Below are 26,696 nucleotides of genomic sequence, written 5' to 3'. Positions count from 1 at the left end.
TGTATATAAATAATGTAAAACCATGCGTATCTCCCTACTGTGTACTGCTCCTGCCTCTGCCTTCTTGCAGGAGCAGAAGGGAGGGATTATTTTACACATTTTCATTAAAAAGCCTGAGGTCAGATCACCTGGGGGGAGGGGCTGCATCCCCAGGGCTCCCTACCCAAAGCCTTTTCCAGGACAAATGAGCCCCAAACACCACACTGTTGTAGACTAGTTTGTTTTTATTTACAATTTAAGATATAAATTAGTAAAGAATTCTTGTTAAACAACCAACAAAGATTGTATAACCAGCAATGTTCAAATAAAAACCAGGCAGAATTTATTTACAAAAGGTTTAGATTCCATTGCAATACAACTTGCATAAATTACTAGAAGCTTTATATCATTATAAAAATAAATATCAAATTTGTTTCCACTTCTTAAGTACTCAAGTTCTATAATCACGTTTTATTTCTACTGTGTACATCTTTTACAAATAAATTTTACAGTAAATCCTATCACACCTATAGAATATATACCGTGGCAATGAAGTGATCAAGTTAAGATATCCTGAGAAAAAAGATTGTTTTCAAAAGTCACACATACATTGGGGAAGCTATACTATGCCAACAAATTCACGTATGTCCAACAAAAGTCTGTTCCGATAGAGTCTGTGGGTTGGCAGTGCCCTGTGGATCCTTCCTTTTTACAGTGGCACAAGACGCGGTCGGGATTTAGAGGTCATTATATATATATATATATCTGTATATTTATGAACTTGGGAGGAGAGAATGGCCTGCTGACTTTTTTTTTTCCAAAGCAATTGTGACACCTACCTGTGGACCAAGGAAAAAACCAAGTCATCCCCCAAATCCTTCAGCCCCACCAGTATCAATCACCACATTCTAAAAAGGGCTCATCTCAGAAGGTTTTGCTTCTTGCCCACCTTCAAGATCTGTGATGAGTAATTTTGCCTACTTGTAAAGTAGTTTTCTTTTTGAGACACTACTGTCAGCCAGGCAAACTGCTGGTACTATCTACTCCATCTGGACACGGGGACAGGCCTGATAAAAGACTAGTATTTCTGTGTCTCTCCAGCCTGACTGCAAATGTCATCTAAAAAGGGGTCTGATACTCCCAGTTTTGGGAACACTAGCTCATGAAAGCAAGTGCCTTTTAAGTGTAGTTTTTTAAGGTTCCAAACTGCATACAAATACCCAGATTTTAAGAATCTGTTTTTCCAAAGAGAAAACAGCAGCAGTGGTGCAATAAATACATTCCCAGTTGAAGGAGTGATTTTTTTTTTTAAAGCAGAATTTGAGCAAAAAAAAAGAAGAGCTCTCAAAAAGAGCATAATCCTCTCCCACTTAAAGAAAAGAAAAAAAAAGAGAGAGAGAGAGAGAGAAGTAAGGCTCTGTCCTCAGACCCCATGGCAAGAAGCAAGAAATACACATTAAGCGAATTTGCTGGGCAATTGGTGGAAGGTTCCGCAAGGGGTGTGGGGAAGGGGGACCCCAGGGAGCCCACTTACTTGCATTGCTGTCTCGGCCCTTCTATAGGTAGGGCTGGACGCCCCCACCAACCACGGTGCAGCCCTCGCTGGCATCTGTCAGGGGAGGGGGCAGTTAGTCAGGACCCGACCCCAGAGCCATCTGCCTCGCGACAGCTTCGCGGCCACCAGCCCCGCGCCGCCCAACCACGCCGTGCCCTTTCCCCTGAACCCCCAAGCGGTCTGGGGGACCCGGCTGCCCCCCCTCACCCGCCCCCTGAGGCACTCGCCCGTCACATTTCCGCGTTTTCTGCCCCCTTGACCTCCTTTTATAGGTCTGATCGTCTCAAGCCTCCATTAGGAGCAACAGAGGCGAGGCAAAGAAAGGGAGGGAGAAAACGGACTCTCGTTTTCTGTTCTGAAGATTTAAAAACCGGAGACCCCTGGGAGGAAGCAGAAGGCTTTATCTCCTTGCAGCCGAAGGCAGAAGAAGAGATTGAGCTGAGACCAAGAACCGACAGAAAGCGCCGAGGCTGACGCTCAGGACGCCGGAGGGAAGCTACATTTGGCGTCGATTTGTATTTGCCAAACCGAAAACAGTCAGGATACCAACAACAGGAATAATAACAAATCAAATAAAAAGTAATAAAGGGGTCAGTCCTGTCTCAGTCTCCAGGCAGGATCGCCGGGCCCCCCACCCTGTTTCTGACTTCACCAGCTCCGCCCCGCCTCCTTCATTTCTAACTTAGGAGTGCAAAGCCATCCGTTCCCGTTCCCGGTTCAGGGACAGGGCTTCCCCGGCCAGACCTACCGGTGCCCGGTTCCCTTTCCCGGCTCCTAGGGGTGCTCGCCCGCCGGGACCCACAGCCCCCCTCCGCCCCCGGGGCCCCGCGGGCCGCCTACCTTTCTTCGGCTCGTAGCCGCCGCCCGGGGGCCGGTAGTGGGGCTCCGGGAGCGGGTGCGCGCCCGCCTTGCCCGCGTCGCTGGCGGCCTTTGGCGCGGCGTGCAGCGCCTCTCCGGGGGCCGCGGCCGCCGAGTTGTACCGCAGCAGCCCCTGGCCCTGCAGCGCCGCGTTCAAGTTCCCGTAGTTTGTGTAGCTGCCGTAGAAGGGCGATGTGTAGTAGAGGTGGCGGCCGAGGAGCGGCGACGCGGGGTAGGGCGAGCCGCCCGGCGGCGCCCCGCTCGAGGCGGGCGCGGCGGCCGCGGGCAGCCCGGGCGGCGCGCAGCCCGGGCCCAGGCTCGGCTGCTTGAGGTCCGACGTGGCGATCTCGGCCAGAGACCACAGCTTGGGCTTGCTGGCGGCCGGCGGCGCGCCTGGCGACGTCCGGCTGCCCAGGGGCGTCTTGCCGCCCCCGCCCCCGCGGGGCGCGGCCTCGGGAGGGGGGCTCAGCAGCGGCGGCGCCTCCACGCCGGTGAGCGGCGACGAGGTCACGGGCTTGGGCGGCGCCAGGTCCCGCTCGCCGTCCTCGTCGTCGTCGTCGTCGTCGTCGTCCTCCAGGTCATCGTACTTCTCCTTGCACTCCGAGCCCGACTCGCACAGGGGGTCCCCGGCGCGGCAGGGCAGCTTCTCTCCGTCTGACTCGGCGGAGCAGGAGTGGTCGGTGAGCGAGTCCACGTGCAGGCTGATCCCTGCAGAGGCGCGGGGTGGGGGGCAAGGTCTGTGGCACCCCGGGCCCCGCTGCCCACCGCTCCCCGCCCCCGCCATCCCTCACCCCGACCCCACCCGAGCAGCCTGCTCCAGGCAGCCTGACCTCCCTGCTCGCGCGCTGCGAGCGGCGCTCTCACGGGGCCCCAGAGGCGCCAGGCGGCGGAGCCTGGAGTGCCGGGCAGGCGGGCGGCCTCCTCTCCGGCCTCAGCTCGGTGCCCCGCCTGGGAAGAAGGAGGCTCCGCGCCCCTGCGCCGCCTCGGCCGCGCTCACCTTCGTCCTCAGCCGATGTCTCGGTGCCCTCGTGCGCCTTGTCCGCACTCTCCTCCTTGCCCCTCGCTGCGTCGCCCTCGTCCTCGTCCTCGTCCTCACTTTTGTTTCTGGGGGCCCACGTCATCTTGTTCTCCTTCTTGAGGCGCCGGCGCGCGTTGGCGAACCAGGTGGAGACCTGTGTGAGGGTCATCTTGGTGATGATGGCGAGCATGATCTTCTCGCCTTTGGTGGGGTAGGGGTTCTTGCGGTGCTCGTTGAGCCAAGCCTTGAGCGTGGCCGTGGCGTCCCGCGTGGCGTTCTTGCGGTAGGCCGGGTCGTTGAGCTGGTACGGGTAGGCCGCGCTGCCGTAAGGGTGGTAGCTGATGGCGCCCGTCATCCCGGTCGTGTGTGCATCGTAGGGCGCGCCCTGCAAGCGACAAGAGCCCGGTGAGCGGTCGTCCGAGGGCCCGACAGGCGTCAGAGCCCCGGCGACCCCTCCGCCCGCCCGCGGCCGCCTTTCCCACGGTGCCTCCCCGAGCTGGGGCTGCGCCTTCCCGCAGCAACAGATCCGGAGGACGCAGCGGGTCGTTTAACGCCAGCTGTGGATCTCGGAAAGCGCTGCAGTTTTATTCCCAAATTTTCCAACGATTTCATTTTCCTAAAAATGACACATCTGGCCCCAAATGCCCCTGAGCCGCCGGTACGGGCGTGCACAAACAGGCCCGCACACACGGGCCCGCAGGTAGCTTCTTGATATCTAAATTTCTCCTGGTGTAAAGAGTCGCCTCCTCCTCCTAGTCGCCTTCCCCTCCCTTAAATGGTTAAAAAAACACCCCAGAGCCCCCGCTCCGCTATTCACCACTCTAAAGCTCGGCAAATCCAATTTGCAACTCGAAGCCAGTCACCGTTTCGAATTCTTCAAATACGCGGCAATTAGCATTTTAATTCAACCCTTAACGTTTAAATTCGAGACTTCTACAGCCAGCGCCGAGGCCCCGGCTACCCCGTCTCTGCTCTGGAATTCCGCCGAGGGCGGGAGGTGGCCACCAGCCCCCCCCCCTCCCCCGCACTTCCCCGTCCGGGCCCCCAGCGTCTAAAACACTCTTTGCCAGCCCCCGGGCCTTGCGGGGCAGCGGAGCAGGAGGAGCGCGGGCCGGCCCGGGGCCCCGCGACGCAGAGGCTGCTCTCGGCGCGCGGGGACCGAGGCGGCACTTAGCGGGCCGCACGCCGGCCGACATGTTTTTCTAAAGCACGGGCCTGTGGGGCAGATGAAGGCGAAGATCTGGGCGGCCCGGCCGGGCCCCAGAGCCGCGGCCGAGGCTCCGCTGATTTCCCCAGCCCCGTGACCCCAAGCCCCGCGAGAAAGTGCCCAGCGCCTGGCGATCGCCCCGGAGGCCCAGGGGCGCCGACCCTTGCTGCCCGCGCCGGAAGAAGCGAGCCTCGGCCCGCTCAAGACTCCTCGCCCAGCTTCGGCGCCTGAAAGAGGGCCACCCAGGCCAGATCCCGTCCCGACCCCAGTGGGGTCGCACTTCTCGGGCTCGCGGGGAGATGACCTCGGCAGCCGAGGGGAAGGGCGCGCGGAGCCCCGCGCTACGGCCGTCGCCGGCCGACCGCCCTGCCTCTCGTCCCCGCCGACCGCGCCACGGCCCCAACTCCGCGACTTCGGAGCCGCCTCCCACACCACGTTCCCCGCGACCCTCAGGTCGCCGATCACAGACCAGGGTCTCTGCGCCCGGCATCTCGCGACCCCGCCCGCCAGCCCGCGCTCGGTTACCATGTAGGACGGGAAGCCGGCGGCGGCGGCGGCGGCGTCGGCGGAGTACTGCAGCGGGCTGCCGAAGCCGGTGGCTGCTTGCGCGGTGAAGGCCGCGGAGCCGGGGTAGGGGCTGAACGCCGAGCCCGACGCCGACCGCGCCAGCTCCTCGCTGCGCGGCGCCGCCAGCGCCGACGCGCCGTACGCCGGACACGAATAGAGCGCCAGCGAGCCGGGCGCCTGGTACAGGTAGCCCTGCGGGTAGGACATGGTGGGCGCGGGGCGCGGGGGCCCGCGTCACGCCGAGCAGCGGGCAGGGCGCGCGGCGCCCTCCATCCACGCCCGGCCGGGGCGCGAGGCGGCGGCGGGCGCGGGGACCGCCAGCCCAGGCAGGCCGGCCCGCGCACTAGCCCGGGCGGCCCCGCGGGCCGGGGGAGCGGCGGGGCGGCGGCGGCGGCGTTGGCGGCGGCGGCAGCTCGGAGCCGGTGGGCGCAGCCGCGCGCCAGGCCGGCGGTCGGGGTTTGGGGGAGTCTGGAGTCGGGAGTGAGGAGTTGAGGAAGGAGCGCTCGAGTTTCCGAGGGACATTGGAACGCGGAGCTGTCCGTCACGGGCTCATCTGCATATTCGGGCGCCCGCCCCCTCCCCTGCTCCGCCGGCTCCGCCCGCTCCCGCCGCCTGGCCGCGGCCGGGGGAGGGGCTGGGACGCCGGGGGTGGGGCGGGCGGAGGGGCGGCGGGAGCGAGAGGCAGGACGCGCAGGCTTTTGTGGCTCAGTCGCCTCTCGCGCAGCCCCAGCCCCCGGCCCGCAGCCCGGCCGCACCGGGCAGTGCGCGCTTCCCCTTCCCACTCGCGCGGACTCCCGGCGCCCGCCCCCCCCCCCCACCTTCCCGGCCGCCCCCCACGCCCCCGCCCGCCACTCTGCCCCCTCCCACTGCCCCGCCCCCAGATCGGCCCGCAGGGACCCGCGCAGAGGCCGCCCGCTGCCACTTGGGGTGGGGGGGGGGGAGATGAGCGGCCCGGGCCCCCCTCACCGGCCGCGTACTGCGCGCCGGACTCTCGTGCCCGGATCGGAGCTACGGGTGATGCGCCGGGAATAGGGCGCCATGGCCCGAGTCCTCCTGCGGGCGGCGTGCGCGGCTCTCACGCCCACCTCCTCCGGTTCGTCCTTGCTTGCTGCACGGGGCGAGCCTCCGCGCGGGGCCTCGCAGCTGGCCGCCGGCCCCGCGCCGCCCCGGCGTGCCCCCGCGGGACCCAGATCCCGGGCGCTTTCGTCGCGAGCCGCCAGGAGGGCCCTGAGGTGAGCTCTCTGCCCCAAGGTCCGCAGTGGCCAGCGGGCCCTGGGTGTCAGGACTCGAATGCTCTCGGATGCGGTTTATCCCGCGCCTCCAGTGCTTCTCCAGGACGCCGCCGCCTCCCCCAAAGGGTTTTTTATTTTGTTTTAATAAGTTGACGCCTCTTTCGGATTTGTGTTGTAAAGCACTCGGGGGAAACGATCGTCACCGGACAGACCGCCTCTGGCAGGACTTGGAGCCTCGCTGTCACTCGGGAAGGGACGAGACAGTCACAGGCCGCGGGCGGCACACGCGGCTGCCCAGGTAGCGCAGGTAACAGGCGACTTGGGGGCCGCCTCTCGGGGCCCAGCGGCGAGGCGCTCGGCAGGAGGCTCTGGGACCCAGTCCCACAGACACCCTTCTCCACGGGCCTCCTCCGCCCTCCCCCACCGGGCCGTGGAGGAGGGCGTCTGGCGTTTGCTCTTGGAGGGGTGGGGGCAGATGGGGCCACCGGTGGGCTCTCAGCAAGTGGGCGCACGGGGAAGGGGGCGGCGGGTGTGCGAGGCCCAGGCGTGGTGGTCAACACAACAGGTGCCTCTAATGCGGGGGGGTGGGGAACGCGGTAGGCCAGAGCTCCAGGCCGCAGCCTCTCCTTCCCCCACCCCCTACCCACCTCCCCCCACCCCCCACCCCATACCCACCTCCCCCCACCCCCCCACCCCTTACCCACCTCCCCCACCCCCCCACCCCTTACCCACCCCCCCACCCCCCCACCCCTTACCCACCCCCCCACCCCCCCACCCCTTACCCACCCCTTACCCACCCCCCCCACCCCCCCACCCCTTACCCACCCCTTACCCACCTCCCCCACACCCCCACCCCTTACCCACCTCCCCCACACCCCCACCCACCTTCCCCGCCCACCTCTCTACCCCATCCCCTACTCCTCTACCCCCCACCCCGCTACCCCACCGCCTACCAACCCCTCTGGCCCACTTCCCAGCCCGTTGGCTGGGCAGCTCGCGGAAGGACCAGAGTGATCGCGTTCGGGTCTCGGTCTCCAGGGTACCCCAGGCGCCATGCGGCCTCTTGCGAGGCGCGGCTGCAGCGCGAGGACCAGGAGGCTCCAGCCTCGGGCCTGACCGCCTGCGGAACCATCGAGGCTGTGTTTCCTTCCCCCAGATCCAAGGAGACCGGTTGTAAACTGCAGGATTGGACTTGAGCAGAGCCCACCCGCCTCCGCCTGCAGGCGGTGGCCCCCCGGTATGTGAAGTCCAGGCACCTGACCCCAGCCGCCTCCCCACTTGCCCCTAAACCGCTGCACCCTCGCCTGTCCCCTCAACACCGGCTCTCCTCTCTGAGCCCCCGCGCCGCCCACAAACCCCAGCCTGCACCCTCTACACTTTCCTAGACGCCTCACCCCCAAACACTCCCCAGCCCCTCACCACCTACCCAAACTGTCACCCCCACCCCACCCCACACACTCTGCGCCACCTCGAGGGCCCAGCAGGTGAGTTTCAGCAATGCTTTGACCCCAAGCAGGACGCCCTAATTCAGTTCAGGGCAGTTATTTTAAATCAATTATTGTCGCGTTAAAAAGGAAAGGGAAGCGGGGAGAATCAGAGGCCGCAGCAGCCCCGTGGAGCCTGCTTTTCCCAGGGTCCGCGGCATCCGTGGTCTTCCCAGGAGGGAATTCGGCCAGGAAGAGGCCGAAATGAGACAGACACACGACGGATGACCAACGTTCACAGCGCCAGACCAGGTTCTGGGCCTTCGGTTCCCTTCCAATTACATAGTTCAAGTGAAAAAAGAAAAAAAAATCAGGTCTAATTTTTATCTCCAAGGAGGACTGGCCTGAGTATTTCCATTTCTAAAGACCAGTTCCTGCTGTTGTCTCATTAGCATTTGGGGCCGCCCCCCTAGCCTTCTCCTCCCCTCCCCCCGCCCTCTCCTCCCTCTCCCTCGATTCCCCCACTCCACACCCCCACCCCCCACCCCCAGGGCTTGATCTCTGCCAGGGGCAGAAAAGAAAACAGCGAATTATTACAAAAACATCTCCAGTTTGGAGCAGGGAGCATAAGCTCCGATACACTCGATTTTGACATCAATTAAGTGTGTAACCAGACATGTGCACGTGGCTTTGGAGGGTCTCGCGTCGCCCAGGGTGCTTCTCCAGAAAGGGCTGCCGGCTCTCGCGCTGCCCGCAGCTCAGCGCAGCTGATCCGGAAGACAGTCTCTGCTCAGTGTCTTTTTTTTCCCCCCAGCAATTATACTCCTCCACTGAAATCTAAATTTTCCATACTGCTGCCTGCTACTAATAAAAGCCGTCTACCTTGCACTATTAAACAGTCGAATCGTACTACATGCTGTTTTTATTGGTGGTGACTGTAGCAAATTAAAATGCCTACGCAGAGACATTAACATTTACGCTCTGCATTGTTACCGGGATATATAAACTCCGTTTCGCTTTAAAGCACTCTGATTTTTTTTTTTAATATATAAAATCACTTTCCCTTTTCTTAAAGTTGGCTCGGTCTTCTTTTCTAAAAACTCAATCGAAAGAACAGGCTGCAAATGCGGAGGCTCGACGCGATGGCTGGGCGCGCGGCCGCCTGCGAGGATGGCCTGGAATCCTGCAACTGCGTCTCGGGTCACCGCGGGGAGCTCCCGGACCCCGCGGCCGCCGCTTTCGGGGAGCAGGACCTGGATGCTCCGCTCACGGGCGAGGAGGCTGTTTAGGCCTGTGGAGCGCCGGAGTCTGAACGGACACTGGGCCTCTGTCACTTTCGGTTGCCCTCCTCACCGGGATGGAAGAGAAAGGGCCGGCGCGCGGGCCAACCGGGTGCGTGCCCTGAAAGCGATGGATCCGAGCAGTTCGGTTGCGGGATTTACGGTGGATTCCACCTCCCCGCCCCCAACACACACACTTTGCTCCAGGTGTGCATTCAAAAAAAAAAAAAAGAGGGATCGGTTAACACCATCACATTTCTGTTTCTTGTCCCCACAGTGGCCGGTGCTTTTGGAACGAGTTGGCGAGGACACTCGTGTTTCCGGGAACCGCGGTTTCCTGGAGGCCGAGCTCTGGGAAACGGCGGCCTGGGGCTCTAGATCCTCCTCGGAAAGCAGCGGTGGCGCAGACCGAGGCGCCCTCCACTCCTTGCCCGGGACTCCCGGGAGGCGGGAAGGCCCAGCGGCAATGCGGCCCGAAGTCGTGCGCACGGGCGGCGAGGGGGCGCTGTGGCCCGCGGATGCCGCCTCGTCCCCGCCGCGGTGGGCCTGGCGCCGTCCCCAGCCACTGAGGGCGCCCCGGCCCGGCCTCCCCCACGTCGATTGCATTCGGGGCAAACGGACAGCAACACTGGAGCGTTTGAATAAAGCCTAGCCGAGCCCGGCTTCTCTCTCTCTTCCCGCCTTTTGCCCTGTCTTGGGAGTTTTAAGAGTTGGGTGGGCAAAGAGGTACCATCTTGGAGCGTGTAGATATGCCGAGGGGAGGGGGTCAATTAAGATTTAAAAAGACACATTTTACGTGGTTCCTCTTCGTGAAGTTCTGTGTCAAGTGGAAGTGGTTTCCATGTATAGGGGACCTGTCCCCTCTGATGTCGCTCTTCCTGGGGGACTGTGGAGCGAGTGGCATCAGAAACTGGCAAGAAGAGCCGCGAGTCCGGGTCTGTGTTTTCTTTTTTGGGAAACAGGAACACTTCGCTGTAAACTGTACAGAGTTTAAGTCAAATGAAACGTGAATGCCTTCCAAGCGGGGTCGAGCCCGCTCGCGGGTCTCTGGACACTTTGGCCTTTCGAAGCTCTGACACGGTGTTCTGATGCGGCCACGTGTGTCTGCAAAACACCGCGGGAGGCGAAGCGCGGGGGGTCCCCGCCGCTCCAGTCAGGGAACCTGGAGCGCGGACGCGGCCCCTGGGTTTCCACCGGCCCGAAAGACTCGGGCCCCGCGGGCAGTGCCGCGGGAGGGGTCCCTGGACCGGGGCGCGCTCTTTTGTACGTTCTGGGCTCAGCCTGAGACCCGGTTCTAGCACCACGGCCCAGCCCCTGAGGTCGGAGGACTAGAACTGTGCCGGCCGCTAACGTGTCCCTCCTGGTTTCGTTCAGCGGCCGCACACGGCCCATCCTCTCCGCGAACGCCCCGCCTCCGACCCGCTTCCTGAAGTTTCTCCCGCGCCGCGGCCCAGGAATCAGCATCCTTCGCCTCTTCTCCGCATCCCGTGCTTCCATCGCTCCGGTTCTTCCCTTCCCCCCGCGAACCCCGACCCGCAGCCCCTTTGGGCGAGCCGTGCGCGCGTCCCCGGGCTCAGGTCCCCGCCGGTGTCCGCGTCCCCAGCTGGGAGCGCCGAGCGGGGGTGAGCGGAAGGGTGGCGGTGCGCGGGCGGCGGTGCGCGCGCCGCGGACGGGATGAAGGATCCCAGTGACCCGAGACCCTCTTCCGGAGCCGCCAAGACCCGAGCGCCTTCGTTCAGCGGTCGGCGATCGTTTGGAAGGACAGTGTGAGCGAGCGCTCTGCCCTCCGCGTTCACGGCCGCGCGGCCAGGCGCCTCGACCTGCACACACGTGCGCGCGCACAGTCGCGCTGCCCGGGGAGGTCAGCGCGCCGCGGGAGCGGCTCTAGGCAAGTGGAAACAGATGAAAGGTGTCCGTTTTTTTCTTTTCTTTTCTTTTCTATGTTTCTGCGAGACAGCCTTTGGAAGAACTTAGGTCATACATACCCATCCCTCACCGCCCCCCCCCCCCCCCCCCCCCCCGCCACCGACGCCCAGGCCGTCCTCAGCCTCTCCATTACTCGCTTTGCTTTCCCCGTTTTCCACTCCGGAGCGCAGCTCGGCACGTGCACGCGGGTGTGAGCGCGCCCAGAGGCTGCAGAGACCCGGAGCGTCGCTCGGATCCGGCCAGAGCGGGTAGGATCCTCGCTGGCAAGAAAACCAGCGGAGGAGAAGGAACTGTGTTTCGCCCATTACTTTTATTAGACGAGAGAGGCTATAGAGGGCGTTTGTACCGGGTCCCGTTTCATAGCCGCCTGCTGACTTCATCAAAAGGGCTCGTCCAGACCGCGATTCCGCCGCGCGTGGTCAGGCGCACACTGACGCAGCTGGGTGGGAGAGCCGCGGGTAAGGAAGGCCTTTTTTTGTTGTCGTTGTTGTTAATGCTGGCGGAAATGCAGAAAGGAAGGTTTGATAAATTTGATTGCATTAAAAGTAAAAAACTTCAGTTGAACAGAAATTGCTGGCACTGACCTGGGGAGAAAGGTTTGCAGTGACCGTAAATGGCAAAGACTGCCCTACAGAACCAGGAACAGCGCCCAAGGTCAGCAGGTGAAGCCAGCCGCCGGAGAGATGGGCCAAGGAGGCCGGTGGAGTCTCCTCACAGAGGACAGAGGCCCGCGTTCGTTCTTGACGGGGACACCTTACCGTGTGACAGATGCCACGGTGTGACCCCAAACAAGGCCCAGGGTGTGCGGAGACCGGGCGCGCTCTCCCTGCTGTGCTCGTTGAAACTGCTACAGAGGAATCCGGGAGACATTTGTCCGTATCTGAAAAAGCAGGAGCTGCCCACCCTGCTGACCCCCAGATCCCTGCCTCATTGTCCGCCGCCGCTGAGAAAATGCCAGGCTGGGGGCACTGAGCCCTGGCACTGCCCTTGCAGCATTGTCTGCAAAGTGCAGGGCTGGAAGCGTCCTAAATGGCAGTCAGAGGAGGCCTGGCTGCAGAGCCCAGCCCAGGGCACATCCCCTGGAACAGAGTGTTCCTCAGGGATGACGGGAACCACCCCAGACTCTGCTTGCACCCGTTGGAGCCAGTCCTGGGGGTATAAGGTTGAGCTGGGGAAAATAATAATACTTTCAGAAAAGGATACCGACAGCTTTCGGCTCCTGCCACAATTGACAAAAAGAAAAACAAACCAGCAATATACCTGCTGTTTACAGGTGGGGGTGGCAGCGTCGCTATGGGGCCTCTCCCCTAGGCTGCAGGCCCACTGTGTGCTTGAAGAGAGGCTGGGGGCCCACACTGGCGGGCATGCTTTGTTTCTGAAAAATCTATATGCTGCAAATGTCACCAGAGATTGTTAACTTGAAATGATGGTTACGTGGATTCTATCACTCTACATTCCTAGCATGTGAAATATTTAACACTTTGAAAATTAAAACAAGAATGTGTGTTACCCTTTAAAAGAAGTGTCATAGTGCAGAAATATAGGGAGCTAATGGAGGAGTGCTATCTTAAAAAAAAAAAGTTTCTTAAAAATGTACGTGTCTGTCTCTTTCTTCCTGGCTTCACCTCGCCCCACCCTCGCCCATCCCATCCTTCAGAACATAAAGATACAGTCTTAGATTTGCGGTGTTGACCTCTGAACGGACGGCCCCCGGTGTGTCTGTCACTGGGCGTCATCCAGAACGTGGCAGAGAGAGAGGCTTCCTGGGCAGGACGCTGTCCGTGGGACCTCAGGCTCCTCACCTGGGCCCATCAAGTGAGCGGCTCACCTGTGGCTATTGGCTCTTCTCGGGGGCTGGCCGCTCTCGTCTCTGGGGAGGGGCGCTTTTGCCCTGGAGAAGTCTGAATCTTTTCACCACCCACAGTAAAGGTGCCTTAGAAAATTCAAGTCAAGATTAGACAGAGGGGGGCTGCACCTGGAGAGGGGGTGGCTTCCTGGGGAGCCCTGTGTGTCCAAAGGCTTCCCTGGGCCCACGAGGTTGAAGGCCCTGGGGACTGACTGCCGCCCGAACCTGGCCAGCTCTCTGCCCAGGCTCCTGGCCTGCTGGCCCTCCTGCCTGTGGCCACACATCCCTCCACATCAGTCCCTGCCACTTGCAAAGGTCCTGACCACGGGGCTCCATCACCCCCTGCCGTGGGGCTCTGTGGAGCACTAGACACGTATTGACTGACTGACTGACTGAGTCGGTGAATGGCTTGCTCTTGGTCACTCACTTTTTCTTCTCAAAGGTACCCAGGATACCGAGGGACAGAAACAGAAAAACCACGGTTGCGTACGTTTCCTGCCGGCTTCCCTGCTAAGCATCTTCTGTGCACCTGAGTGTCTTGATCTCGAGTGATCCAGGCAAACCTGATCACACCTCGGGAGCCCTGGCTCTCCTGTATGAAGCGCGGTGCATTGCCACGTTGAATTTTAAGCCCCTATAGCTATGCACACTGAAAATAGCATTTCATTTTTAAAATAAATTCCTGAGTTAGCAGTCAGCCCCAAACCTTCCATTCCTTGAGAACAGCGAGCGTGCATTTTGTTGTTTTTTGCATCCCGCATGACGTGTGCCATTCCCAGCACACAGATGTTCATGAAAAAGGAAAGTGAACAAAAGCAAACCATACTGATGATACTGTTAATGAAAAATTCAGAGTGGGACCGACCGTTTAAAGCTGATTAGATCCTAGCAAGGGTTTTTTTAGAAACAGACAAGTTTCTTCTGAAATTTATTTTTAGTGGCAGGAATCTTAGGATGGCTAAAACAATTCTGACAAAGAAGAATAAAGTGGGAAGAATCAGTCTACCCAATTCCAAGACATTACATCATTGGAACAAAAGAGAAAATCCCAGAAACAAACATGTATAAATATTCCTGACTTATTTTGACAGGATGCAAAGCAATTCAATGGAGGAAAGTTAGTCTTTTCAACAAATGGTGCTGGATCAATTGAACGTCTCTAAGCAAGCCTGTGGGACTTCTCAGGTATCTCAGTGGTAAAGAACCTACCTGTCAATGAAGGAAATGCAAGAGCTGGGGGTTCGATCCCTGGGTCAGGAAGATCCCCTGGAGTAGGAATCGGTGATCCACTCCAGTACTCTCGCCTGGGAAATCCCAGGGACAGAGGAGCCTGGTGGGCTACAGTCCGTGGGGCCACAAAGATTCGGACACAACTGAGCACAAAGCAAGTATGCGCATACAAACACACACAAACTCCAACCCAACTCCCGTACCTTACGCAGAAATTAACTAGACGTGCCCACAGACTTACACGTCAAATTATGAAACTTTTAGAACAGAGGATAAAAATCTCAAGATCTATGACGAGGCAAAGAATCTGTAGACTAGACACCAAAAGCAGAATCCATGAATTAATATTTTATTCTCTGAAAGAATGAAAAGAATGCAGACTGACAGAAACTATTTGCAAATTATGTATCCGACAAAGGACTAGTATCTAGAATATATAAAGAATACTCAAAGCCGAACAGTAAAACAAAACAATACAAAACTGTCCCATTAGAATTTGGTCAAAAGACATTTCACCAGAGAGGATATACAGATGGCAAATATTCTCCTGAAAGGTGTTCAATGTCATTAACCATCAAGGAAATGCAAATTAAAAGCACTGAGAAGTATATGCACCTATCAGGATGGCTACAATGAGAAAACAAAGTAGCAATAACAACAAAGATGAGAATGCAAAGAAACAAGGTCATTCACGCGTTGCTGGTGGGAATGTCACGTGGTAGACCCACTGTGGGAACCAGCTGGGCAGTTTCTGATAAAGGTAAACAGTGTGAGTCTGGTGCATGACCCAGGGGCCCCGTGCCGGTGACACCCCACCCTGGAGGGAGGGAGGTGGGACAGGGGTACAGGGTGGAGGGGACAAATGTATGCCTGTGACTGATTCATGATGGTGCAAAAGCCATCACGATACTCCAAAGTAATTATCCTCCAATTACAATAAATCAATTAAAAGAAAAAAAAAAAGACTCGACTTGAAACTACCATGCAGGCTGGTGATCGCATTCCTGGGCATTGTTCCCAGAGAAACAGAAACTTGTGTTCACACAAACCCTGTACACGGGTGTTCACAGCACCTTTATTTGTAACAGACAGAAACTGGAGTCGGCCCAGATGTCCTTCAGTGGGTGGAACTAACGCTCAACGGTAGAAGCGAGTTATTGGTCCAAACAGCTCGCATGAAATCTCCAGAGAACTGGGCTGGAGGACAAAAGCCGATGCCAAAGCTTCTTTACTGCGTGATTCTGCCAAGAGCACATTTCTGAAATTACAAAAATTTAGAAAGAGAGAACAGCTTGATGGCTGTCAGGGACAAGGTGGGGGAGTTGGAGGGAGGGTATAAGAGAGGGGGGCGTGTTTACAAAAGGAACAGGCGGGATCCTTAGGGTGATGAGACGCAACACCTTGATTGTCTGTGTCTTCAGAGACCTTTCAGGCTTTCGAGCTGCAGAAGATGTGGGGCTCAGAGTACGGTGCCCGCTCTGAGCACAGGCAGGCAGGACATGTGAGAGGGGACGGTAAGAGGCAGCATCTCTCTGGAGGAGCCAAGCCAGCAACACTGCCTTCTGTATCTTTGGCTTTTATAAGTATTTGATGATTTTTAAGAAGTTATATACAGAGCTGGGGAGGGATAAATTGGAAGTTTGGGATCAATGAATCTAATATATACATAATAGATAAACAACCAAGAGCTACTACATGGCACAGGGAACGATACTCAGTATCTTAGAATAACCTATCATGGGGAAGAGTCTGAGAAAGCGTATGTATACGTTTTCCCATGTGGCATTAGTGGTAAAGAACCTGCCTATCGATGCAGGAGACATAAAAGGTGCATCTACTCCTGGATCGGGAAGATCCCCTGGAGGAGGGCATGACAACCCACTCCAGCATTCTTGCCTGGAGAATCCCATGGACAGAGGAGCCCGGCAGGCTACAGGCACGGTTTGCAAAGAGTTGGACACGACTGAAGTGACTTAGCACACACACACACACACACATATACATGTACTTATATATGAAGTGAAGTGGCTCAGTCGTGTCCGACTCTGCGACCCCATGGACTGTAGCCTACCAGACTCCATCCATGAGATTTTCCAGGCAAGAATACTGGAGTGGGTTGTCATTTCCTTCTCCAGAGGATCTTCCCGACCCAGAGACCCGGGTCTCCCACATTGCAGGCAGACGCTTTACCGTCTGAGCCACCAGGGAAGCCCGTACATATATATGTGTGTGTGTGTGTACATGTAACTGAGTCGCTGTGCTTTACCCCTGAAATCACCACAACACTGTAAATCAACTAGACTGCAGTTTTAAAAAGTCTACACAAACATGACGAATTGGGTGTATACTGAGATGAGAAAAACATTTCTATGTCATCTTTTGAAATCTCTGACTTCCATATATTTTTACATTAGTCTGAGAAATATATATATTATACATCTATGTTCTGAATTATTATAGATAATAAATTATATTTGAGATAAGCACACATTTTAATTCATATTTAATGTTTCTTTATATCTTTCCTCATATATTGAAGCTCTTCATTCTTTCACCAGTTTTCATTCATTTGATTTGCTGGGAAACATACATAAATGCTTCAAAACTATAAATATCTGCATGACTACTAACAATAAATCACTGAGTACAGCTTTTATTTTCCTTTGCAGATCATTTAATGTCTAGAAAATATCACACTTGGGATTCACGAAGCAATCTACAAAATTACTTGAAAATAGTGTTTCATCTGTTACTAGTTTAATACAAAGATTTGCTTTTCAGCCCTGAGTTAGTGTCAGGACTTTCCTCCGTGTTGGCGGAGCTGCACTTTCGGTTCCATGACTTGCGTGGTTGAGAGTCAGGGAGCGAGTGCGGAGCAGCCTTGGCCCTGTTTTCCGTTTCTTCTGCCCTCCAGCAGTCCCTCACTGCCCTCGTTAGCTTCTACACGTCTTCGCAGCATTTCTTTTTGCAAACGTGAGCAAATGCATACACACGTTCGTGGCCATTAGTCAAGAAATCCTCTCCATTTCTTTCTCAGGTTACACGCATCCTTGCAAAACTTGCTATGTTTTCCTAACAGTAACTCAAGGAGATTACTAGGATTCCTTTCTGGAGATTTCCCCAAATATACCCGATCTTCTGCAAAATTCCTGAACAGTATTCCCTTCAGGGCTGTGTCATAGTCACTCCCCCAGCCCCTGATGAAGGACTTGTGTGCTGTTACAAGCTTGTGCTCTATTCTAGTGCTGTGGTTGGCAGCTTTCTTCCAGGCTGTTTCTTGCTGGAGAAGACACCGCTTCAACCTGGCACTCAGAGCTGGGATGTCTGGTCACAGGGTGCGGTTTTTCCTGGAACTGGCAGACCTCTGTTCTGTTCTGTTCTGTACTCAGACACCAGCCTGAATAACTGCTCATTTCTCCTCATCCCGACTGTGTAGATGTTCGGAGAAACTCGGCATGTTGTCTAGTCTGATGTGTGAAACGTGAGCCATAAATTCTCCTTTCCATGGCACTGACCTCTTGGCGCTGGAGCTCAGTCACCTCCCGGAGGTAAAACCCCGCATGTTCATTTCAGAACAAAGTGGCCATTTCATTACGGCTGAAGGTGAACTTTCCAAATGACTAATGATGTTGATCATCTGTTCCTGCGCTGTAGGCCATCCACATGCCTTCTTTTTTGAAGTGGCTATACCATTCTTGTGGTCATTTTTAAAAATGTGTTTTCTTCTAATTATTGCGTTATAAGGGTTCTTTATATATTCTGGCCACAAGTCCTTTCTCGGATATATGCTTTGCAGACACTTTCTCCCAATCTGTACCTTGCGTTTTCAATTTCTTTTAATTTTATTAATGGAGTTTTTCAACAAGCAAAACTTCCCATGTTTATAAAATTCAGTTTTCAAAAATTCTTCCTTTGGTGTGTATATATGTGTGTTATTTTAAGGAAATATTTGCCTAACCCAAGGTCGTGGAGCTCTTCTCCTGTGTGATTTCTGCAGCTCCTGTGACTGTAACTCCTGCCTTTGCCTGTGCCGCTTCATTTTGGACTAGTTTTGTGTGTGATGTGTGGTAAGAGTCAACATTATTTCTTCCCCATCTAGCATGTAGTTATTTCATGCCAGTTATTGGAGATCATATTTTATCCAGTGAATTATCTTGGCACTTTTGCAGAAAACAAACAATTGCCCATTTGAGTGTAGGTGTATTTCTGGCTTCTTAACAATGTCCCTTTCAGACCTGTCTGTCCTTAGCTCAATACCGTATTGTTTTGTTTTTATCTCTTTACAGAAAATCTTAAATTATGTAGCATGTCTTTTAACTTCATTTTTCTTTCATAAAATTGTTTTGGAAATTCGAAGTCCTTTGTATTTGCATGTAAATTTTGAATTAGTCCTTCAATTTCTACAAATTCTACAATTTGGAACTTAATTGATAATATAGATCAATTTGTGGAAAACTGGTCTTTTAAAAAATATCGACTTATTCAATCCATAAATATAGTATACCTTTCCCTTTATTTAGTTTTTTAAAAAGTGAATGTATTTTAATGGGAGAGTGATTGAAGTGCTGCGATGGTTTAGCCGCACACCAACGTGCACTGGCCGCGGGTATACGTGTGCCCCCATCCTGGATGCTCGGCCCCTCGAGGCTGCCCCAGGGCGCCGCATGCCCTGCTTCATGAGTGGAACTTGCACTGGCCGTCTGTGTTACATTCGGTAACGTACATGTGTCAGTGCTGTTCTCTCAAATCATCCCACCCTCGCCTTCTCCTACTGAGTCCAAAAAACTTTTCTCAGGAATCGTTCGTAGTTTTTAGTGTAGACATTTCAGACAAGATTTCCTGAAGTTATTACTAAGCATTTTATTTACTTATTTAAGCCATTGGGAACGCCTTTGTGTGACATATTTTGACATTGCTTATTTAGAAATAGAAGTGATTTTTGCCTATTGACCATGTGTTTTTCGATCTTGTTTACTTCAGTGATTTGTTATAGTGGTTTCTGTAAATTTTGAAATTTCCTGCATAAGCAATTATGTCTTTTGTGAATAAAGTTTTATTTCAGCCTTTCCAGCTTGTTTGCTGTCTCAGCCATTGTCTTTCTTGCACCAGCCAGCGCCTCTGGGATTATGCAGCAGAAGCCTGATGGAGGCAGCCTTGTTTTGGCATGACCCTAGTTACAAAGGTCAGCCCTTCCTCACTAAGCACGATGCTGCTGTAAGTTCTGAACACGTCCTTAAGTTAGGAGTTTCCCTCTTTTCCTAGGTTGCCCAGAGTCTTCAAGAATGGAGAGGAGCTGCACTTTCTTGGAAATTGTTTTTCTGTATATACTGATTAAACATATCTTAAAAACTTATTCCACTAAGGTGATGCATTACAGTAATCAGCCTTCAAATGTCAAACCAGCCTTGTCTTGTGCCCTGTGCTTAGTCACTCAGTGGTGTCTGACTCTTCACGACCCCATGGACTGTAACCCACCAGGCTCCTCTGTCCATGGGGATTCTCCAGGAAGGAATACTGGAGTGGGTTGCCATGCCCTCCTCCAGGGGATCTTCCTGACCCAGGGATCGAACCCAGGTCTCCCTCATTGCAGGTGGATTCTTTACTGTCTGAACCACCAGGGAAGCCCAACCTCGCCTTTTGGTCACGGTTACTTGTTCAGTTGCTAAGTCGTGTCCGACTCCTTGTGACCCCGTGAACTGCAGCACACTGGCTTCCCTGTCCTTCACTATCTCCGGAGTTTGCTCACTCCTGTCTGTTGAGCCGGTGATGCCATCCAACCATCCCATCCTCTGTCACCTGCTTCTGCCGCTCCTCTTGGTCATGGTCACATGATCATTTTCCAGGCCTACATGTCTCATGACACACAGGAGAAGGAAATGCAACCCACGCAGCCTCGTGGGCACCCTGATCTTGGATTGCTGACCTCCAGAACAGTGCAGAAATAAATTCCTGTTCTTAACTCTGCTCAGTCTTGCTACTTCATTAGGGCAGCCTGAGGAGATGATACAAACACCTTCAAAGTAATAGCCACAAGAACCACCTCTGTGAATGCCACTATGAGTAAGAAAAAAAGTGGTCTGGTTGCACAGGGTTTATGCTCAAGAGTGAGGATGCAAGTATGAAAGTGAAAGTCTCTTGGTCGTGTCCAACTCTTTGCGACCCCATGGACTATACAGTCCATGGAATTCTCCAGGCCAGAATACTAGAGCGGGTAGCCTTTCCCTTCTCCAGGGAATCTTCCCAACCTAGGGATCGAACCCAGGTCTCCCGCACTGCAGGCGGATTCTTTACCAGCTGAGCCACCAGGGTGAGGATGCAAATGCACTGCTTCCCCAGCACACACAGTCTCCGCCTGCGTTTCCTGACTGCGACCGCTGTCTTCCCCCCGATCTGCACACTCGACCCCAACATCAAGCTAAGGGAACAGGTAGTTTGTCACACTTCCTAGCTGATTTGTCTTGAGATGGGCTCAAAAACAGAAATCACAGTGCTCAATGGGCAGATTATTGGCAGGCTCCCTGTGGGTGGGAGGTGGGCAAGCAGCCCCTCATTCCCCAGGCAGCACCGTGTGCTGGGGGCTAGTGGCAGACACCTAGAGTGGCCTGCGGGCTCCCCCACCCCAACCTGAGCTTCTTGCAGATTGGGTGGGGAGGGGCTGTCCGTGAGACCTAACCTCTTCCCTCTGGGGTTTGCTCCAGTGTTCAGAGGAGAGCAAACTGAAGCTGGAACGAGTGGGGGCACTGGAGTGCTCCGTGCACTTATACTGAATTTGCACAGAAGAACTCTGCACTGTGGGGCAGAGAGACTGCAGCACCAAGTTTCTTCTTAAACCCATCAGAAGACTTGGAGAGACAGGCCAATCTCCACCAGGTTATGTAATCTATAAACTTACACAGAGTAGAGAGCGCTAGGATTTCAACACCGGAGTCCAAACCTCCTGCCGACATCCAAAGTGACTGCGGCCACTTTGTGCAGAATCACGTGTGGTGACCAGCTGTCCCGACGCAGCCCACGTGCTCCAGGGACGCTTGTGTGCGGACGTCAGTACCCCTCATCACTGCTGCTCCTCCGGGTGTTCTCATTCTCTCTTAGGTTTGCTGAAGGATATGCTGATCTTCCTAGAGTTTAGACTGTGCTTTCCCGTTCTTTTCTAAAAGCATAACAGTTTCGGGAATCCCTGTCAGTCCAGTGGTTAGGACTCCTGGCTTCCACTGCAGGGGGCATGGGTTTGCGCCTGGGTCTTGCAAGCTCAAGATCTTGCAAGATATTGATGGTGTGGACAAAGACATAATAAGACTAAAGCATCACAGTTTTATCTCCAGTGAGCCGCCCCTTCACCTGTGTTCAACACAGTTATTTTTTGTTTGTTTCTGGCTTTGTTTTGGCTTGTTTCTTTCATATTCATCCCAGTCTTTATTTGTTAATATATCATGATAATCTAAACAAATTAAACATTTTAATGTTGTCATGCTTTTGGTCTGTATTCAAACAAAATTAGCGATATTTTAGCAATGCAAATTTTACATTAATATGATATATTACCTTGGCTGGGGCTTCCATGCATTTCATCAGTCTGATAAAAGCTCTTTTACAAAGAAAGTTATAAAGAAAAATGTAATTGGCTTTTAGGAATTAGTGTGGTTATTGGTATGCTAGGGCTTCCATACTGGCTCAAGTGGCAAAGAATCCGCCAGCAATGCAGGAGCCACAGGAGACACACATTCAATCTGTGGGTTGGGAATGTCCCTGGGGGAAGGGAAGGCTTCCCTGATAGCTCAGTTGGTAAAGAATCCACCTGCAATGCAGTTCGATTCCTGGGTGGGTAAGATCCGCTGGAGAAGGGAAAGGCTACCCACTCCAATATTGTTGGGATTCCCCTGTGGCTCAGCTGGTAAAGAATCCGCCCACAGTGTGGGAGACCTGGGTTCGATCCCTGGGTTGGGAAGATCTCCTGGAGAAGGGAAAGGCTGCCCACTCCCGTATTCTGGCCTGGAGAATTCCATGGACTGTGTAGTCCATGGGAGCAAAGATTTGGACACGACCGAGTGACTTTCACTTTGCCTTTCCTGGAGAAGGGAATGGCAGCCCAGTCCAGTGTTCTTGTCCGGAGAATCCCACGGACAGAGGACCCTGGCGGGCTGCAGTCCGGGGGCTGCAAAGAGTTGAACACAACGGAAGCAACTTAGCACGCACACTGGTAATGCCAAAGCATCCAAAAATCTGCAACAAATACCGTATCTTCAGTTTCACACTGCAGCCTAAACAGCCAAGCAAGGGACAGTAAACAAAAGAAATCCCATTTACTCAAGAAGAAATTAAGAAAATCCAGCGTGGTTTTCAGTCAACTGTGAGATAAGTGCCATTTCTCACCCGAGCCTCCTTTTCCTCTGCTGTTGGAGGGAAAAACATTTCCGGGGCGTGTGTGGGCGGGGCTGGCCTTCTCGCCTGCCTTGGACGCCCAGGCTTGTGCTCTAAGAGTAGAATGAGGAGAGGATCTCTCCCTGAAGGGCCTCCGGAGGTCTCTGTGGGTGTAGCCACATCCTTCTGCAGGGCGTCCCTGAGTCCTGTGAGCGCAAAACTGGGGCTCGTCTCTGTGGTCAGGTCCCAGCGGTCCTCAAACACGGCAGGTGCAGACCTGGGAAGCTGCGGGTTAGAGGGAGGGCCAGGCACAGGTCTCTGGGGCTGGACCCCGGCCCCGAGAGGTGTCTGCTGAGGAGACTGTCGGAGAGGTTGGGCAGGAGGATCCACGGAATCCGTCCGGCTTTCTGCTGTGGGGGAAGTGATGGGGGAAGGGACCGGTCACAGGGCACGTGATTAGAGGGCCCTCTTGTCAGATGTCAAGCTGACAAGAAGATCTTTAAGCAGGAACCTGAGGACAGTGAGAGAGAGCGTCCCTAAGGTGTGGGGAGGCGGGCTCAGACTTCCAGTCCCACGGGAGCAGGATGGAGTTCACAGCGTCTTTGTTTCCTGTCACTGATGCAGACAGTGACTCCAAAAGGGGTTCTTCACCAGATGGGATGCCAGACCACCTGACCCGCCTCCTGAGAAATTTGTGTGCAGGTCAAGAAGCAATAGTCAGAACTGGACATGGAACAACAGACTGGTTCCAAATTGGGAAACGAGTACGTCAAGGCTGTCTATTGCCACTCTGCTTATTTAACTTCTATGCAGAGTACATCATGTGAAATGCTGGGTTGGATGAAGCACAAGCTAGAATTAAGATAGCCGGGAGAAATATCAATAACCTCAGATATGCAGACGAAAACACCCTTATGACAGAAAGCAAAGAAGAACTAAAGAGCCTGTTGATAAAAGTGAAAGAGGAGAGTGAAAAAGCTGGCTTAAAGCTCAACATTCAAAAAACTAAGATCACGGCATACTATCCCATCACTTCATGGCAAATAGATGTGGAAACAATGCAAATAGTGAGAGACTTTATTTTGGGGGCTCCAAAATCACTGCAGATGGTGACAGCAGCCATGAAATTAACAGATGCTTGCTCCTTGGAAGAAAAGTCATGACCAACCTAGACAGCATATTAAAAAGCAGAGACATTACTTTGCTTACAAAGGTCTGGCTAATCAAAGCTATGTTTTTTCCAGTAGTCATGTATGGATGTGAGAGTTGGACCATAAAGAAAGCTGAGCGCCAAAGAATTGATGTTTTAAATTCTGGTATTGGAGAAGACTCTTGAGAGTCCCTTGGACTGCAAGGAGATCCAATCAGTCCATCCTAAAGGAAATCAGTCCTGAATATTCAGTGGAAGGACTGATGCTGAGACTGAAACTCCAATCCTTTGGCCACCTGATGTGAAGAACTGACTCACTGGAAAAGACCCTGATGCTGGGAAAGATTGAAGGCAGGAGGAGAAGGGGAAGACAGAGGATGAGATGGTTGGATGGCATAACTGACTCATGGACATGAGTCATGAGTTTGAGCAAGCTCTGGGTGTTGGTGAAGGACAGGGAAGCCTGGTGTGTTGCAGTCCCTGGGGTCGCAAGAGTTGGACTTGACTGAGTGACAGAGCAGATCTGAAACCAGCAGGAGTGGGTTTTCTCACAGCTCCGCACGTCAGAAGTGTGACGTCCAGCTGCCCAGGGCAGGCTCCCTCCTGAGGCCTCTTTCAGTGTCTGGGGCCAACTCTCCATCTCTAAGCTCTGCCTCTGTGCTCCGTGGTCTTCCACTCTGCATCGTCTTCTTAGAAGGACATGGTCTTGGACTTAGACCCACCCTAACCCAGGCCAATGCTTGCCTTGATCACATCTGCAGAGACCCTATATCTAAATAAGGTCACAGTCAGAGGTGCCAAATGGATCTATATTTTTTGGCGGGGAGGGTTGTCTATTCAACCAACTACAATATGTAGAAATTACAGGCTTCCCTGGTGGCTCAGATGGTAAAGAATCTGCCTGACAATGCAGGAGATGCAAGAGACATGGGTTCCATCCCAGCGGTGGGGAAGATCCTCTGGAGAAGGAAATGGGGACCCACTCCAGTATTCTTGCCTGGAGAGTCCTATGAACAGAGGAGCCTGGTCGGCCACAGTCCATGGAGTCGCAAAGAGTCAGACAAGACTTAGCTACTAAACAACACAGACTTTAGAGGAATTCAGAACCAATGGGTCCTGAGAGAGAACACTCAGGACTGCTCTGAAAGCAGGGAGAGCGGCTGTCCCCACCCAGACTCGGCTGCCATCTGGGGGACATTCACCGCGCCCGCACCCGCAGCCCAGAACACAGCGCCCTGACTCACTGGGGAGGGGCAGGGGCCGGTGGGCAGCAGGTCTGCACTCCCCTGACTCTTCTCACGTCTCCACCGACCCTTCCCTCCAGTTTCGGTTTCCAGGGTCCCCCTACTGCCCGAAGGTCACCCCGACTAAGCGCTCACCTCCCCGGCTCTGCCCGCCCCGGCTCTGCCCTCGGGCTGCGGAAGGCTCCCGGCCTTTCCCCTCTCCCGTCCCCATGGAGGCCTGCGGAGGGTACCGTCCAAATTCCGGGCCCGCTCCAGCTTGTGGGGGGTCTTCTGCCCCCCACTCCCCCGCTGGGGCGCCCCTCGCCTCTCCCCCCACTCTCCAGCCCGCAGCCTCCTCTGCCGCAGGAATGCGCCCTCGGGTCCCACAGGTGGAGAGGCTCCGGAGCGCAACTGGTTCAACCAGTTTCACTCCAGACTCCGCACCGCCTGCTGGAAGCCTCGGGAGGCGGGGGCCAAGGCCGACTGCACCCCGCGAGGCGCCTAGCTCCGCACCTGCGCTCCGGGAGGCGCGCCCAGAGCCCGCCTGCGGGACCCACGCGGACCGGCTCGGCCGCGACGGGAGAACGAGGGGAGGGTCTGCAGCAAGAGCAAGGCCTTCCCCTCCCCCTAGTGTCCGCCCCCCGCCAGAGCGGCCCTCCCAGCCCCCGGGCTCGTCCACCCGGGCCTGCGTCCCAAAAGCCAGGGCGCGCGCTCTTTCTTAGGGCGTGGTGACCACTGTTTCATGAGTGGGCTTCTGCCAACAGTCAGCTGTCGGTCTCAAGTTTCTTAAGGTTTTGTGCTGACAAAGACAGTTTTCTAAGAGGAATTCATGTAGCAGCTGTCAACTAGTGCCTTTTATGTGACCGAATATATACATATCTTAATTGAAATTTTGCATATATAAAATATATTTGTATATACATATATGTTATGATATACACTTTCAGCAAATAAAAATGTTTATAAAATTCCTAGAAAATTTATTAAACTTATGTCCTAAATCCCCAAATAAAAGATAGGCAACCATAATATCATAAATTAATGAACAAATAACCCCCAAACAACCTACTTTGAAAGGACACAACTTTAGCAACAACAAGGAGAAAAGCTCAAGCGGTTTGGTGAGTGAACGTGAGACTGTGCTCCCAGGGGAGAGGGGAAACAGGAATTATAGACCGGGCCCGAATAGACACTGGTCACACTGTTTGGAGGCCACTTGCCAGTGCTCCTCAAAATTTTAAATCTTCATAATCTCTGAAATAGGAAGTTTATTTCTGCACATTTAAATTGTGGAAATACCCCCAAAATTGCTTAAAAGGGCATTTCTTACTGCGGGTCTGTAACAGCCTAAAATTAAGTGAACATCCACTGTCAGGGAAACGCAGTAAGTAGGAGTTCATGGATGGAGTACTTGGCCAGTCTTAAGATCAGTTGTTTGTGCAGTTGATACGCACACTGAAAGCTTTTGTTAAGATTCATCCTGTATGGTTAAATACCATGTGAATCACTTCTGAGGAATGGGATAAGGGAAACTAGGAGGAGCTTGTGTATTTCTTAATTTTCTTCTTTTTTATTTTTACCACAGGTATGTAGCATTTTATAATTTAAAAAGATAGCCAATAGGTCCTCAGTCACATACCTTATGATTCAGTCCAACAGTAGACTATTAAGTAGATTCTGAAAAAGGATGAAGCAGTAATATATGAAATAAAATGTGAAGATCGCCTCTATAACTTGTTAGATTCTGTGTATGATAAAGCAAGTGTGATCTACACATATCCTATTAATAAAACCACGGAAAGCTAAATGGTAACGCCATAGTAAGTTGTTTTGAATCCTTACG

At 54.2% G+C, this 26,696-nt stretch overlaps 2 protein-coding genes across 3 annotated transcripts; one reads left to right on the top strand and one right to left on the bottom strand.

Annotated features, from left to right (window-relative positions):
• Positions 1 to 204: 204 nt before the first annotated feature.
• IRX2 (iroquois homeobox 2) lies at positions 205 to 5,673 on the bottom strand. Of its 2 annotated transcripts, none has more exons than XM_070774883.1 (5): positions 5,143 to 5,673; positions 3,390 to 3,795; positions 2,375 to 3,046; positions 1,514 to 1,588; positions 205 to 818 (listed from the first exon to the last, which is right to left on the bottom strand). In XM_070774883.1, the coding sequence occupies exons 1-4, from the start codon at positions 5,389 to 5,391 to the stop codon at positions 1,536 to 1,538; spliced, it is 1,380 nt and encodes a 459-aa protein (XP_070630984.1). In that variant the 5' UTR covers positions 5,392 to 5,673; the 3' UTR covers positions 205 to 818; positions 1,514 to 1,535. The 2 variants fall into 2 exon arrangements, with proteins under 2 accessions (XP_070630984.1, XP_070630983.1); XM_070774882.1 differs by having other exon boundaries at positions 2,375 to 3,100; positions 5,143 to 5,670.
• LOC139178046 (transcription initiation factor TFIID subunit 4-like) lies at positions 5,390 to 9,794 on the top strand. The gene is made up of 6 exons (XM_070774931.1): positions 5,390 to 5,606; positions 5,929 to 6,416; positions 6,597 to 6,723; positions 7,573 to 7,653; positions 8,958 to 9,232; positions 9,398 to 9,794. Exons 1-6 carry the CDS (start codon positions 5,390 to 5,392, stop codon positions 9,770 to 9,772), a joined length of 1,563 nt encoding a protein of 520 aa, XP_070631032.1. The 3' UTR covers positions 9,773 to 9,794.
• The last annotated feature ends 16,902 nt before the right edge of the window (positions 9,795 to 26,696 follow it).

This window comes from Bos indicus, chromosome 20 (genome assembly GCF_029378745.1).
Source record: "Bos indicus isolate NIAB-ARS_2022 breed Sahiwal x Tharparkar chromosome 20, NIAB-ARS_B.indTharparkar_mat_pri_1.0, whole genome shotgun sequence".
Classification (NCBI taxonomy): Eukaryota; Metazoa; Chordata; class Mammalia; order Artiodactyla; family Bovidae; genus Bos; species Bos indicus.
Note: the sequence above shows the minus strand (reverse complement) of the source record. Positions and strands in the feature narration are given on the sequence as shown.

Excerpts from the sequence above, each read along its gene's own strand:
- LOC139178046 (XM_070774931.1), top strand. The coding sequence starts at position 5,390 with ATGGTGGGCGCGGGGCGCGGGGGCCCGCGTCACGCCGAGCAGCGGGCA. Across the intron at positions 6,417-6,596 it reads GCCGCCAGGAGGGCCCTGAG|CACTCGGGGGAAACGATCGT; the intron begins GTGAGCTCTCTG and ends TGTGTTGTAAAG. Across the intron at positions 7,654-8,957 it reads CTGCAGGCGGTGGCCCCCCG|GCTGCAAATGCGGAGGCTCG; the intron begins GTATGTGAAGTC and ends TCGAAAGAACAG.
- IRX2 (XM_070774882.1), bottom strand. The coding sequence starts at position 5,391 with ATGTCCTACCCGCAGGGCTACCTGTACCAGGCGCCCGGCTCGCTGGCG. Across the intron at positions 3,796-5,142 it reads CCGGCTTCCCGTCCTACATG|GGCGCGCCCTACGATGCACA; the intron begins GTAACCGAGCGC and ends TGTCGCTTGCAG. Across the intron at positions 3,101-3,389 it reads GACATCGGCTGAGGACGAAG|GGATCAGCCTGCACGTGGAC; the intron begins GTGAGCGCGGCC and ends GCGCCTCTGCAG.